Here is a 12,500-nt window from a genome sequence, read left to right on the forward strand (position 1 = left end):
ATTGGATCACTATTGGCTTAACACTTACCCTTGGGAAGTATATATACAAAATATCTAGAGACAAGATTCAGAAACCGAAGTAGAGATGCTGCTGTTAGGGATTTTGACTTTTGCTAAACCTTACAAATTACCTCAATGGCATTCAATATGTGACTCTTCTAATGATAATATTGTATTTGTTTATGAGAGTGATGCGCCCTCCAGAGACAAAGTCCAAAATCCAGGATAACTTGCGAATCCAAAATCCAAAGTAACCATTCCTCCCTGCCATTTACCCCCTAGAGAGGTGTAAAACCCCCCTATACCCCCCTCTATTTATACCATGCGAACTTACAGAAAACCCACCGTTAAGAACTGTGGCTGTGTGTGGGTGTTGTGGACTTAGTCTCTGAGCTGTGAGACTCAGAGGGTATTTTCGTAATTTCCCGGAAATATGAGACTGCCACGGATATACCTCTATTGCTTCCAACCCTGGGTAAATGTTTATAAAAGGACCGCACCCGTCAGAGACAAAGTCCTGAACTTCAGCCAACAATCTTAGGGAGATCCCGGAGCTCACCTAACCTAACCTAACCCTGGACCCCCACCTGATCACTATTTCCCTATCAGGGGCTCTGTTCCCGGACCCCACCCGATCACGATTCGTCGTGACGTCATGTGACATAGGTGCACAGTGGCCGAGCAGTTGGTGTGAACAATGTGCGAGAACTTAGTTAACATTACGTCACATATGGACTTAACCACGTCAACGCCGAGTGGACTTAGCCGCAGCGTGGCATTCACCGCGATACATTTTTTGTCATTTAACTGGAATTGGTGGGTTTCTGCAAATTGGATATCAGTCAATGTAGTTTTTCATTGCCTACAACGCTATGATCTTAAATTTTCTCCTAGTCGGTGCTGTCCTTTTTGTGCTCTATAAGATGGCAGTGTTCATTTCCCTCTATATCTGTTCGTTGCTTTCGGTAATGCTAACCTATAATATTGCTTGTGTTTTATCCAAATCCCCATGATTACTATGATCTTTGATAGAAGACCCATAATCAGAAATCCTAGTAGTCCTATGGTGTGAATAATTATGGGATGGTTACACTAAGCTAGACATATTGAAGTTGATATCCTTGTAGAGGGAAGAAAGGATAATTCTTTACAGTATGGACACACTCCCCAACTCTACACTGCCAAAGTTATTCACAATCTAAGTAGCCGTGACTGGGTATGCCCTTCATTGGGGGCTCTGCCCCCCAATACCCCCCCCCCCCCCCAACAAACGTTGTCTTTACCTTGGTCGGAACAGCGAAATAGAGCTGAAAATCAGAAGTCCCAAGTGGAATTCGGCTCTGATGTGGTGTTACCATTCATGTCCGCAGATTATTTCTTGTATCAACCATTGCAACTTTTAGTCCTCTACAAGAATAAACTACTATCTTCAATTAACCCTAGCTTATTGCTTTCTTACTATAAAGATTAACCCAAAAAAAGTTTTGGTCATCAGTGCATAAATTATCAGCAGACACAAATTTAATGCATGATATATCGAAAAAGGTGACCAGGTGGTTGTTGTTGCGACTGTTTACTTTCTTTGCTCTTGAATATGGTAACACCACAAATAAAGGAAAAGAACATGAAAAGTGATGCTCACAGTTTAAGTAATTGATGTTCCTGAGTTTCATCTATGTCTTACCACATATGTGAGGTAATCTTTGCTGGAGGGGTCTTGAGAGGTGTGTTTGGGTGATTGGAATGTGTCGAGATATTGTTGCCAAATGGTATATGACAGGAAAGTCTTGCTATGAGTGCACAAAACTCTTAGTGGGAGATTAAATTCAGTGGTCCTTTAGGAAAGGGCTCTTGCATTATTTCCATTGGTAAACGAGAGGAGAATGTACTGGCTGTGAGCCATGTCAAGAGAAGCACCAACTTGGAGTGAGGACACTATATCCATTCACTGAAATCTATTCTTGCTCATCTTGACTAATGGTGCAGGCTGAGTTAGTTACAAAATATTTTTAAAGAACATAAGTAACATGTTGCTTATTCTTATTGTTATAAACTAACTAGAGAGATAATATGAAGTTGGCTCAGTAAAAATAGTCTTTTACCATGTTGGTACAGCATAACAAAAGATAATTATAGACCTTGTAAAATGGGAAGACAGCACACATAGAATAAAAGGAAATTGCAAAGAGGAGGCAAAGAGTTGATATAGCCTACAAGTATTTATGTGTGGCAGAGCCTCAGGTAAGGAAATACAGTTATGGGCAGTTTGGTTGCCTTTTGCCATATTGCAGACAAGCACAGTGGTTCTTATAATTTGTGAATTGGCTAGTGGTATGTGTAAGTAAACTTTAACATTAATCATTTCACCTCACTAGAATCTATGTAGTAGTGGAGGTTTGTTGGACTTGTATTTCTTAGGAAACGGTTTTTATAAGTATTTGTATTTATATGTGGAGTAGAATAAGGCTGGAACTTGAAAGAGAAATATGTAAGGATTGTCAGTTAATTGTCTAGCAGAATGGAACAAAAGGACAATCACAGGTATGGGTACACACTGATCTGTGAGTGCTCCAACCTGTCATTTGTCCAGGAAGGGAGCTAAAAGTTGGGCTTTGTGTGTTTCCTGCGCTTCTAATTTTTTCTCGCGAAAGGCGGATTGTAAAGCAATGACTAGTGTATGGCATAGCATAGGATGAGGAAATCCCATCGTGAATAGGTTAATAAAGGCTACTGGAAATAATCCCAATACTTCCTCCCACTCGTTACCATTGTTAAGCCTCTCAGGAATCTTTACATTCACAATAGACTACCATGTCATAAAACAAAATAAAGAAAGTGCCCTCCAGGCCATTATTTAGGTATGCCTCCTGTGCCTGATCAGTCAGTAAAGTCACTAACAAATTTAAAACCAGGAAACTCCAGATTATGGCCTGGACATTTACAAGAGTATCACCTGTTGACAGAATTGATGTACCTGATATATTTATAGAGAGAATGATAGAAGTGAGAAGCTAATCATGCCACGTTTAGGGAATATCCAGGTGTGGCAACATATAACACATCCCAAGCAGTAGTTATAAGAGTACTTATCCTTTAGGGTCAAGCAAGAGTTTGCTGTCATTGTCAGTCCAAGTTAGGCTTATTGTAATCCCAAGAATTACCTTTGTCAGTACAGCTGACAAAGGCAAAGCTGGAAAAGAAGAATTAGCCAAAAAATTAGCATAAAATCACTCATGGTGGCTACATACACAGCATAACCAGCACCCACTGTGGCTTTTGCCACAAGGCTAAAAGTAAATAGGCCATGGTGATCATGAGACTTAGTCAGGGAGGGGAGGAAAGTTGGAAAATTATCAAATTTCCTATCATTTACTTTCCATGGTTTTTGTTATCCATGATTATTTATACTTTTCTCTTGTCTCCAGACGTTCTCCAAGAACAACAAGATGTTAAGCCACATTGGCTACCGGATGAAGGTAACCATGCAAGACAGTAGGACCTTCATTGGCATCTTCAAAGGTTTGTTATTGATGTAGTCTACCTTTCACATTATATAATTCTCATCTCAGATTGAAATAAAGTAGGTTACTAAATATGCATTGTTTATGTTACAAGCAACTGTAATTTATATAATTATATGAATTATCCATATCTATTTTGGTTATTTTTTGTATTTATCTATTTGTTTTTAGTGTAATTAGATATTTTTTTATGTTTATTCCTTGTTCCTTAATATAAGTATTTAGTATGAACCACATAAATTCTCTTCCTTGTTCTCCTCTTCCTCTTTCCCTTTAGTACCCAGTCTTGTTTCTCTCTCTTCTCCCCAGTTTATCTTGCATGACTAAATAGCCATTCCCTTACAGCCTTTGACAAGCACATGAATGTCATCCTTGCTGACTGTGAGGAGTTCCGCTGTGTGCGTGGGAAGAAGAATAAAGAGGAGAAACAGGAGAAAAGAACAATGGGCTTGGTACTCTTGCGCGGAGAGACTATTGTCACCATGACTCTGGAAGGACCCCCTCCCTCCGAGGTGAGTTTCAATATGCATTCACAGATCATCAGCTCTTTGAAATAGGATGGAGAGAAGTAATTGTAGAGGTTTAAATGCATAGGTTCCTTTAGCCCTAATAACAAAAAGCTTTCTGCTTGTCTGGCCCCCCCCAGCCTCTTAACCCCTTCCCGATGGGTCATGACCTGAGGCATCATAACAAACCACTTGATCTGTGGAGTGCTGCTGTATGTTGCGGCAACGCGCCAAAACACCACTCAAAGTCGGCCCGTTACCATTGATCTCCAAGAACGTAGATTTTTTTAAAACATTTTCTTCACCCGTCATTAAAGGGTTAAGAGACTAAAATTTTCAAGTTTCATGAAGCAGATCTTACTTTTTGGCATTTAATTGTCAAATACATACAGGAAAATGCGGTTTTGATAAGCTTTCCATAATCATTGTATAAGGACTTTAACCCATTCACCCCAGAATTTTCCACTTGTTGCTAAATCTCCCAGCCAGTATTAGTTGTCAGCCACATGGCCCCCCACTACAGGATTTTTTCTGACATGGCACAGCTACGCAAAGACAATCACATCAATTTTGCAGGAATCTGTCCACAGATTTTGGAGGATTGTCGTGTTTTATGAATGAGGAATATGTAGAAATTACACTTTTTCATGGTGTGTTCTTGGCATCCTTTTGCCTTTTGTATTGAAGAGAGTTACTGAAGTGCTTCCAAATTATCCATATTAGGTGATGACATCAACAATTTAGCTCTCTTTTTCATTTCCATCAAACTTGCAAAAGAAGGAAAATAAGAAGCACAACAGGAACCCTAATGTCATTTTTGATGCTCTGAAGTTGTGTTTTGTTCACATGAAAAGTAAAACTAGTGCTCAAGAGTAGCTTTGTTTTTGTATTAGGGGTCAAACCATAAAGATTTGTGCTCGTTTTCTTTCATATGACACTTGGAAAAGGCAGAAAAACTAAAGTGAATTCACATTTTTAATGCTCAAAAGTAGATTTTTTTTCATATAAGAGTTCGGACTGTGTTCTTTGCTTTCTCTTTCTTATACAGTTGCAAAAAGAGAACAAGAAACCAAAATATACCTATCACTATTTTATTATATATATAGTATAAACTATATAATTATATATTTTTCTGAGAATGGTAGTTCTCGAAGCACCCAGAGGTTCACAAAGCTACCTGGCATTCCTCACAGGTACTATGGGTCATGTCCCTTTGGCCCACACAGTAGCACATAAAACAGTGGCACTATTTCGTGTCCAGTAACTTTTGCACTCTATTCTGCATCCTCCCTGTAAACTGTGAAGGCAATGGCAGTTTAGAAGGTCACCCCTGCAAGTTATAGGGCTCTTGCTGTGGCACAAAGTGACTAGAGGTAGTAGAATGATACTGGGGAGGTATACCAGTTGTTGTCCATAGAAATGGTATACCCATAGTCAAAACACATACCTTCCTTCTTAGAGGACAGCATGTTACCCTTTTCCTTACAAGTTTATATACGGAATACAGGTGTACCCTACACCTACACTGTCCCCCACTGAGAGCTTGTAAACTTTGATGCCAAACCAAGCTAGCATGCTCAAGTTGTAAGTCCTGAAGCTGAGGCAGCCTCTGAACTTCCATAGGGATTCGTCAATTGAGATATTCTGTCCTGGTGTGTACACCACCTGGAATCGAGCCTCGATGATGTCTAAGACAAGCCCCAGCTTCCACAGCTTGTCTTCCTCATCATGCGCTGCCTTGTCAATGAAGTTCAGATTATGAGAGATCTGTTTGAATCTCCATATGGAACCCTGGGTTCTGAGACCAATAGTGGGCCAAGCGTGGTTTATAATTGAGGCCCATCAGCAGCCGCAGAGTCAGGTACAGATGCTCCTCAATTGTTGTCACTGGCTGCTACCTACAGCCATGCCTTCAGGTCCTCTCATGAGCCTCTGCAAATCTCCACATAAACAAGAATTAATTTATGTAGATACCTCAATTACCTTTGCTGCCTGAATATAACAGAACTGTGGACAAATATAGGCACATCACCTCTACATACCTGTTTGTTTCCTCCACGATGTGGTTAAGAAACTCGTTGGTGACAAAAGTCCTGTAGACCTCTAGAGTTGTGGATTTTGCATCCAGCTGAATGTGAATATCTCTTGTTTGCCTTATTTAATATCAATTTCCTTTCTTTTCTGTGGTATTCAGTATAGATAAGACAAAATTAATTCTGGAGATTTGCAATATCTACTTTCCTTAGCTCACAGCTGTATGTTTAAAAATAGTATTGCCATTTACATTGTCTTATTCTATACTCCAAATATTTGTATATAGTAAGGAATCTTTTCAACCATGACATCTTTTTTGTACTTGGTATTAGACTTTGTACATCATCTTCAGCTGTAAGATCAGCAGAGCAAGACTGTAGCATTGCCAAATAAAAATTTTTCTAAGGCCTGCTGATGTGATTGTTGCTAGAATGGGAGAAGCAACTTGGTAAATGACATTCAGAATTAAATCATCTGGTACAACCTCTATACCAGTCCTAGAGCAAGTCTTGAAACAGAATTTTATTTTATATAGAAAATAGAAGTACAAAATGTATAATAATCAATTTCTGGGTATTACTGTAGCTCTGGTATTAAAATTTTCAGATTATTATTGTCCTTAAGCCTCTGTTTGCGGGTGGCATCTACTATAGATGTAGCCCATACAGATATAACTGTTTGGCAGATCACATGGCCACTGAAAAAGCCCAACACACATTGAGTTAACAAACAGTGAATATGATTTTGCCAACAAAGTTGTAAATCGAAGATTCACACAATACTTACCTTACCTTTATACAGTAATTTTGCATTAAATAAATTTATGTAAGACAGCAGAATCTTGAGAAAACCTTAAGATGCTAGTTGACAGTCATACTATTTTAGGGGCTATTAAAAATCTTAGATACTTGTAAAAGTATGATGATTATCTTTGTTGTTTATACATTATTTGTATTATTTCTTGTCACTCTTATTGGTAATGATAGTATTATGGATATAATAAATGTTTGACAATGGAATGTCAATTTGCCTTTTAATAATAGTAGATCCTCATAATGTTCATGTAGCTAATGATTTATATTGATATATCAAACATTTGTATGCAGTATTTGAGTACAGATTCTTTTAATGCTATTGCAGTACCAGCACTATTTCTTCCAGTACACTTATCCAGTTGGTAATCCCTGTCCCTTTTTTCTTCTTTAGGATGGCCCACGTGTCAACCTCCCCGGCTCTGCCCCTGGCCCAGGTGTTGGCCGCCCAGCTGGACGAGGCATGCCCGGTCCTGGAGGTGCAGGACTGCAAGGTCCTGTACGAGGTGTGGGAGGACCCTCACAACAGATGATGCAGCCAGCAGCACGTGCCGGTCCACAGCTCAACATGCCTCCCAGAGGTCCCCCTGGTGGCATGCCCCCTCACATGATGGGTGGGATGCCCCCACACATGGGCCGTGGTGGTCCCATGGGACCCCCAAGTGGACCAATGATGAGAGGAGGTAATGTGACATGAAAGGACAGTCTCTTTTTAACATTTCTCTCAAGTGAAAGGTTTAATGTTAAATTTTTCTTATTCCATTTTTGCCAGGAACATGCACTATCAATGCTCTCAGTTTTTACTTATATATTTATTTTTACTTATTTATTATCAATATTTTTTGGTACACATAGATGCCATCTTTAATGCATAGTCATTAATCAGTTAGTGACTTGGCTGACCTAAGCTTAGCTGTTTACATTTTTCCTTGAATTTAGGGGATTGAGTGGTTATCCTCACAGACCTATCAGTTATCTTCAGTGGATTTGAAAATGATTGATATCATTCTCAGTTCTTGCATACAGGGTGTATATAAAAGGGAGTAAAAAGGAAATTTGAGCAGTGTAACTTTCTGGCTACTGCCTAGCAGAGAAGCATATTTTTTTGGAAATAATTTTCAGCAAATTTGTGGATCTTTTAGTTCCATATTGTGAAAAATATACATATTTATTTATTTTTATTGTTTATTAATTTTATTTATATGTTTTATAATTAGATTTATTTATTTGATTTTTCCTTTGAGCAGTTGAATGCATTCACCATGTTTAGTATCCCTTCATCAGTGGCTTAATCCATTGAATCCAAGTGTCTCATGGCACTTCCTTGAATACTGACTCTCCCTAGTGTGTGGTTTATATGCCTGGCCCATATGAACACTTAAGTACAGTTTCAAGACTTCTTGCTTCCCTTCTTCTGAAGATGTATTTTTACTGTTATGCCATTTTCTTAGGTCTGTATTATCATTCTGGGGTAGTTTACAGTCTGTCCATTGACAAGGAACAATAAGTAACACAGAGAGTGAGAGTGAGAGTGAGAGTGAGAGTGAGAGTGAGAGTGAGAGTGAGAGTGAGAGTGAGAGTGAGAGTGAGAGTGAGAGTGAGAGAGAGAGAGAGTGAGAGAGAGAGAGAGAGAGAGAGAGAGAGAGAGTGTGTGTGTGTGTGTGTGTGTGTGTGTGTGTGTGTGTGTGTGTGTGTGTGTGTGTGTGTGTGTGTGTGTGTGTGTGTGTGTGTTTTCCCCGTTTTATTGAATTTTCCATAACACTCCCTCCGTCGCTGGTAATGGTGGGTAGAAAGAGGTTCCTGCACATGGATATAGTGTCCTCCCTGGAGACAGCTCTCTTCCAGGCATGGTCGATGAATACTAGTAGAAATCCATCAGGAGCTCAGTAAGGGGCCCCATTATAAATGTCTCACTCTAAATGCTTTGTGCTCTCATAACAGGAGTTTCCAACACTAGGCAACAATTTCCCATGATAAGACGTTCTCATCACCTGCTTTTTATGATGAGAGGTTCCCACCAATTGCATTTCAGCCAAATGGGATCTAATGGGTTGACTAATTCCCTAGGCTCTGGGTGACAGGATGACCATCTCATTGTGAAAAAAAAATTTGGCTAATGGCAGAGTAATGGGAGTATGCTATCATGGAAAATTTTGGCATAGGGCAGGGATAATGGGAACATGCTGTCATGAACATTTTTGGCCTGAAGTTGCAGTGACAGGAATAACTCATTACAATTGCACAATGCACTTAGAGGGTGATTAGATTCAGTAGGCATATAGGAAAGGGTTTGTCCATTGTGTCCGCTGTTAAGAGAGTGGAATATACCATCCATGAGCCATGACTGGAAGAGTGCTGGTTCCAGGGAGGACCTTATTTCCTTGCTCAGGATCCTGTTCCTGCCCACTGTGACTGGTGTTCTGGGTGTATCCCAGAAATTTAATATGAAAATTAGCAAAATTACACACACAACAAAATGTTACTTGTTATTGATATTGCACTGAGTTCTTGACTACCTAATGGGGGGAGGGGGAAAAAGATAACATTGCAAAGAGGAGACCAGGAGTCTTGACATAGAACATGGGTGCTCCTGTGAGTCGGACCTATAAACCACACACTCGGGAGTCATATCACAAGTAATCCAAATGCTTGGATTTTGAGCCACGTGCAGGCAGCAAAGTACAAGTCCAATGGGTTAACTACTTTTAACAAATTGTCAGTGTCCTTGGTATAAACGGTGAAATCTTCAATTTCCTTGGTTTCGCCACATCGGCATCAGAGGGAACGAGCTGGCTGACAGACTAGTCGTCGCTGGCAGGGGTATGCCCCCAAATCCCATGACGATAAAACTGAGCCGAAAATTACTTATGGAGAAGTGTGCCTTGGTCGGTCGTACCTTCCTACGGCAGCTCCACAGAGAGGAAACGAGAACCTCCCCCTCGGCCAGCTGGTACTCAGACGCCACAGGCTATGAACCACTGGCACTCTCTGAAGTAAGCAACAGAGGTACTGAAGCCATTCTTCACAGAATGCGCCTAGGTTACCACTGTGCATGGCAGATTATCCCAACAATCGAACGCGATGAAAGGTGCTGCAAGCACTGCAGCGAGCCGAACGCCACATTAGTCCACTACCTAGAAAATTGTGACCATACACAATTCCTGAGACATGGACCGCCCACAACAGCCGCCGTGCTGGTAAAGAGGCTATGCGAAATGCTTACACCATGGCGGCAAGAGCGCCTGCTGGCAATCCCGCCGCCACGGTAAGCACCGAGTGTCAGACAACTCAATGAGACAGCCGTAAAAAGCTGACACAGGCCGGGCCATATTTAGAAGGCCCGGGCGAAGCTAGAACTTCGCAAACCATACAGTCAGTCAGCCTTGGTTTCATTTCGTAGTAGATGATTTTATTTATTTTTACAATATAGAATTATCTCTTCCCCCCCACGCTCTTCCCCCTTTCTAGGTTGTAGTACTATAATATTGTTATTGATTTTTATATTTTTCAACTAAAGATGTGTTGGGTAAAACTAGCTTCTTAACCCAATGTCACTAGGAAAATACTGTGCTCATTTTTAAAGATTCTGCAAGTGCTTAGCCACAAAGGAGTCAGTTGGTAGACCTTGTGACCTTACCTGATTTTACCTTTCCTTGAATTTACAACTTTTTTTTTTTTTATAGTAATACTATCAGTATTGATGGTTAATTTATTGATTAATGTTATTGACCGTATTAACAGCAATATAAGATCAGAGCTGAGGAGTTAGTGACTCCAATCCCTAGGTATAATAATGATAATAGAAATGGATTTCATAACAACTACAGGCTACCTTTTAACCCCATGACCCTAAAAGATTTGAGTCAAATGGTTGTAGCTATGTGATTGTGGCCTGTTTATTGTATATTTTCATGAAAAAAACAAAATCATTATGCCTTAAAAAGTACATACAAGACTTGACAAAATGAAAATTATATGAATTCTCGGGTGGAAATAAAGTATGCAATATGCTTAAAAAGTGTGAATTTTGTGATTTATGTTGAGGTCGGAGTTGGAGTCGAAGTCAGGGCATTGTTACTGACTCCGACTCCAACTCCAGCAACACCAAATTCCTTCCGACTCCTATTCCACAGCCTTTTATAAGATGACATGAAATATTTTTAAAAATCAAGGAAAAGGGTAAACAGGTGAGACAAGTAATATTCATAATTGACTCATTGGCAACTTACTACAAGTGGAGCCATCTGTGTGTAAAACCAATTAATAAAGTAAACTCACAGTGGGCATGGCATGTACGTACATACCATGCCCATTGATTTTGGGTTTAATGTCACTGGAGATATATTTGTACATCAATTTAATGTCTAAAGCACCTTGCTTGCTGTTCTTTTCCACTGAATAGCCTTTTATGGTCTCAATACAAGTTTGAAGTGGCTGACATTTACAAGATAGGACACTGTGTTCTTTGTATGTTCCTCTTCAGAAAATTACCTTTCTTTCCTTTGCATATAAATGCACCAGTGCTAGCTGTCACTTTTTCCAGTGTAATGATGCATGAATATGATCCCCAACAGTTATTACTGTGTTTACTCCAAGTATTTTTTGGGGGGGAAATGTCATTTCTTTTGAAGAACATCATTTGAAAATTGCACAGCAGAAAAGGTCAGCTAAAATGTCTAACGCAAAAATTGATTTGATTGTACATATTTGGCATTCATTCGTATGCGAATGGTTCCTAAATATCAGGGCTTTTAGAGAACATATTGTCACGAACCCATTTTTATATACTCGGCAGTTGTCCACACATTGCAACTGTTAAGAATTCCTAAGAAGAATCTCAAATTTGCAGGCCCATAGAGAAAGTCTTACTGTTTATCATAACTGACTGATATACGGTTATAAAAGTGCTGGTGAAAAGGTTTTTCAGTTCAAGTTAGTAGATTTTATTTCAGGCAGATCAGTGAAGATCCTCTATTTACCATGATCACAGAATACACCTGTTGATATTAGCATTTTAAACTAGTGCATTCATTTTAATATTATTGTTTGAAGAATATAGATTGAAGTTAAAAAAAAAAAAAAAAAAAAAACACACACAGGGACAAGGTTAAGTATATCAGAAAAACATAGACCAAATGTTAATTTGAGATTGTTAAGATATCATAGCCAAAATAGGTAAAGAAAGGGTACCAGGTCTTAGAAATGCTTTGGTAAAGTTATTCATGTGATTTTTTTCTTTCTCTCCTCCTCCTCCTCCAGATGGTTATGTTTGCTAGATAGTAGTAGTCTCCTCTACGTGTATTGAATTAATGGGCCCCTTGTTTCTTTTCAGGTCCCCCTGCAGGCCGCCCATACTAAACAACCGGCAGAAAGCCAGCCTAAGTCTCTTACCTTCATATGAAAATCATTACAGTGAGACTTCTTTTGTAAAAATAGGAAGTCTTTGTTTTGGTGATTTAAGTTATCTGGATTACTGTATTTTCTCACTCTTCCTGAAGAACAACGTTTTTCATTTTATACTTTATGCAGGTTTAATTTACTTTTGTACCTGGTAAGTCCTATAGCACTCCCATGTTCTTTATTGTATATTTGAGTGTACCTATACTTGTAAAATGAACATTGTAATT

The 12,500-nt window shown here is 39.3% G+C and overlaps 1 protein-coding gene across 2 annotated transcripts in view; it reads left to right on the forward strand.

Moving 5' to 3' along the window:
• The window catches only part of LOC125043894 (small nuclear ribonucleoprotein-associated protein B-like), a 15,247-nt gene that overhangs the window by 2,706 nt on the left and 41 nt on the right, over positions 1 to 12,500 (forward strand). For both annotated transcript variants that reach the window (XM_047640260.1, XM_047640261.1), the window contains exons 2-5: positions 3,426 to 3,519; positions 3,867 to 4,033; positions 7,268 to 7,556; positions 12,206 to 12,500. The exon at positions 12,206 to 12,500 is cut by the window's right edge and continues 41 nt beyond it. In XM_047640260.1, coding sequence (XP_047496216.1) covers positions 3,426 to 3,519; positions 3,867 to 4,033; positions 7,268 to 7,556; positions 12,206 to 12,231 — 576 coding nt within the window. In that variant the 3' untranslated portion in view covers positions 12,232 to 12,500. The remainder of the gene's footprint in view (positions 1 to 3,425; positions 3,520 to 3,866; positions 4,034 to 7,267; positions 7,557 to 12,205) is intronic.

Source organism: Penaeus chinensis, chromosome 34 (assembly GCF_019202785.1).
Source record: "Penaeus chinensis breed Huanghai No. 1 chromosome 34, ASM1920278v2, whole genome shotgun sequence".
NCBI lineage: Eukaryota > Metazoa > Arthropoda > Malacostraca > Decapoda > Penaeidae > Penaeus > Penaeus chinensis.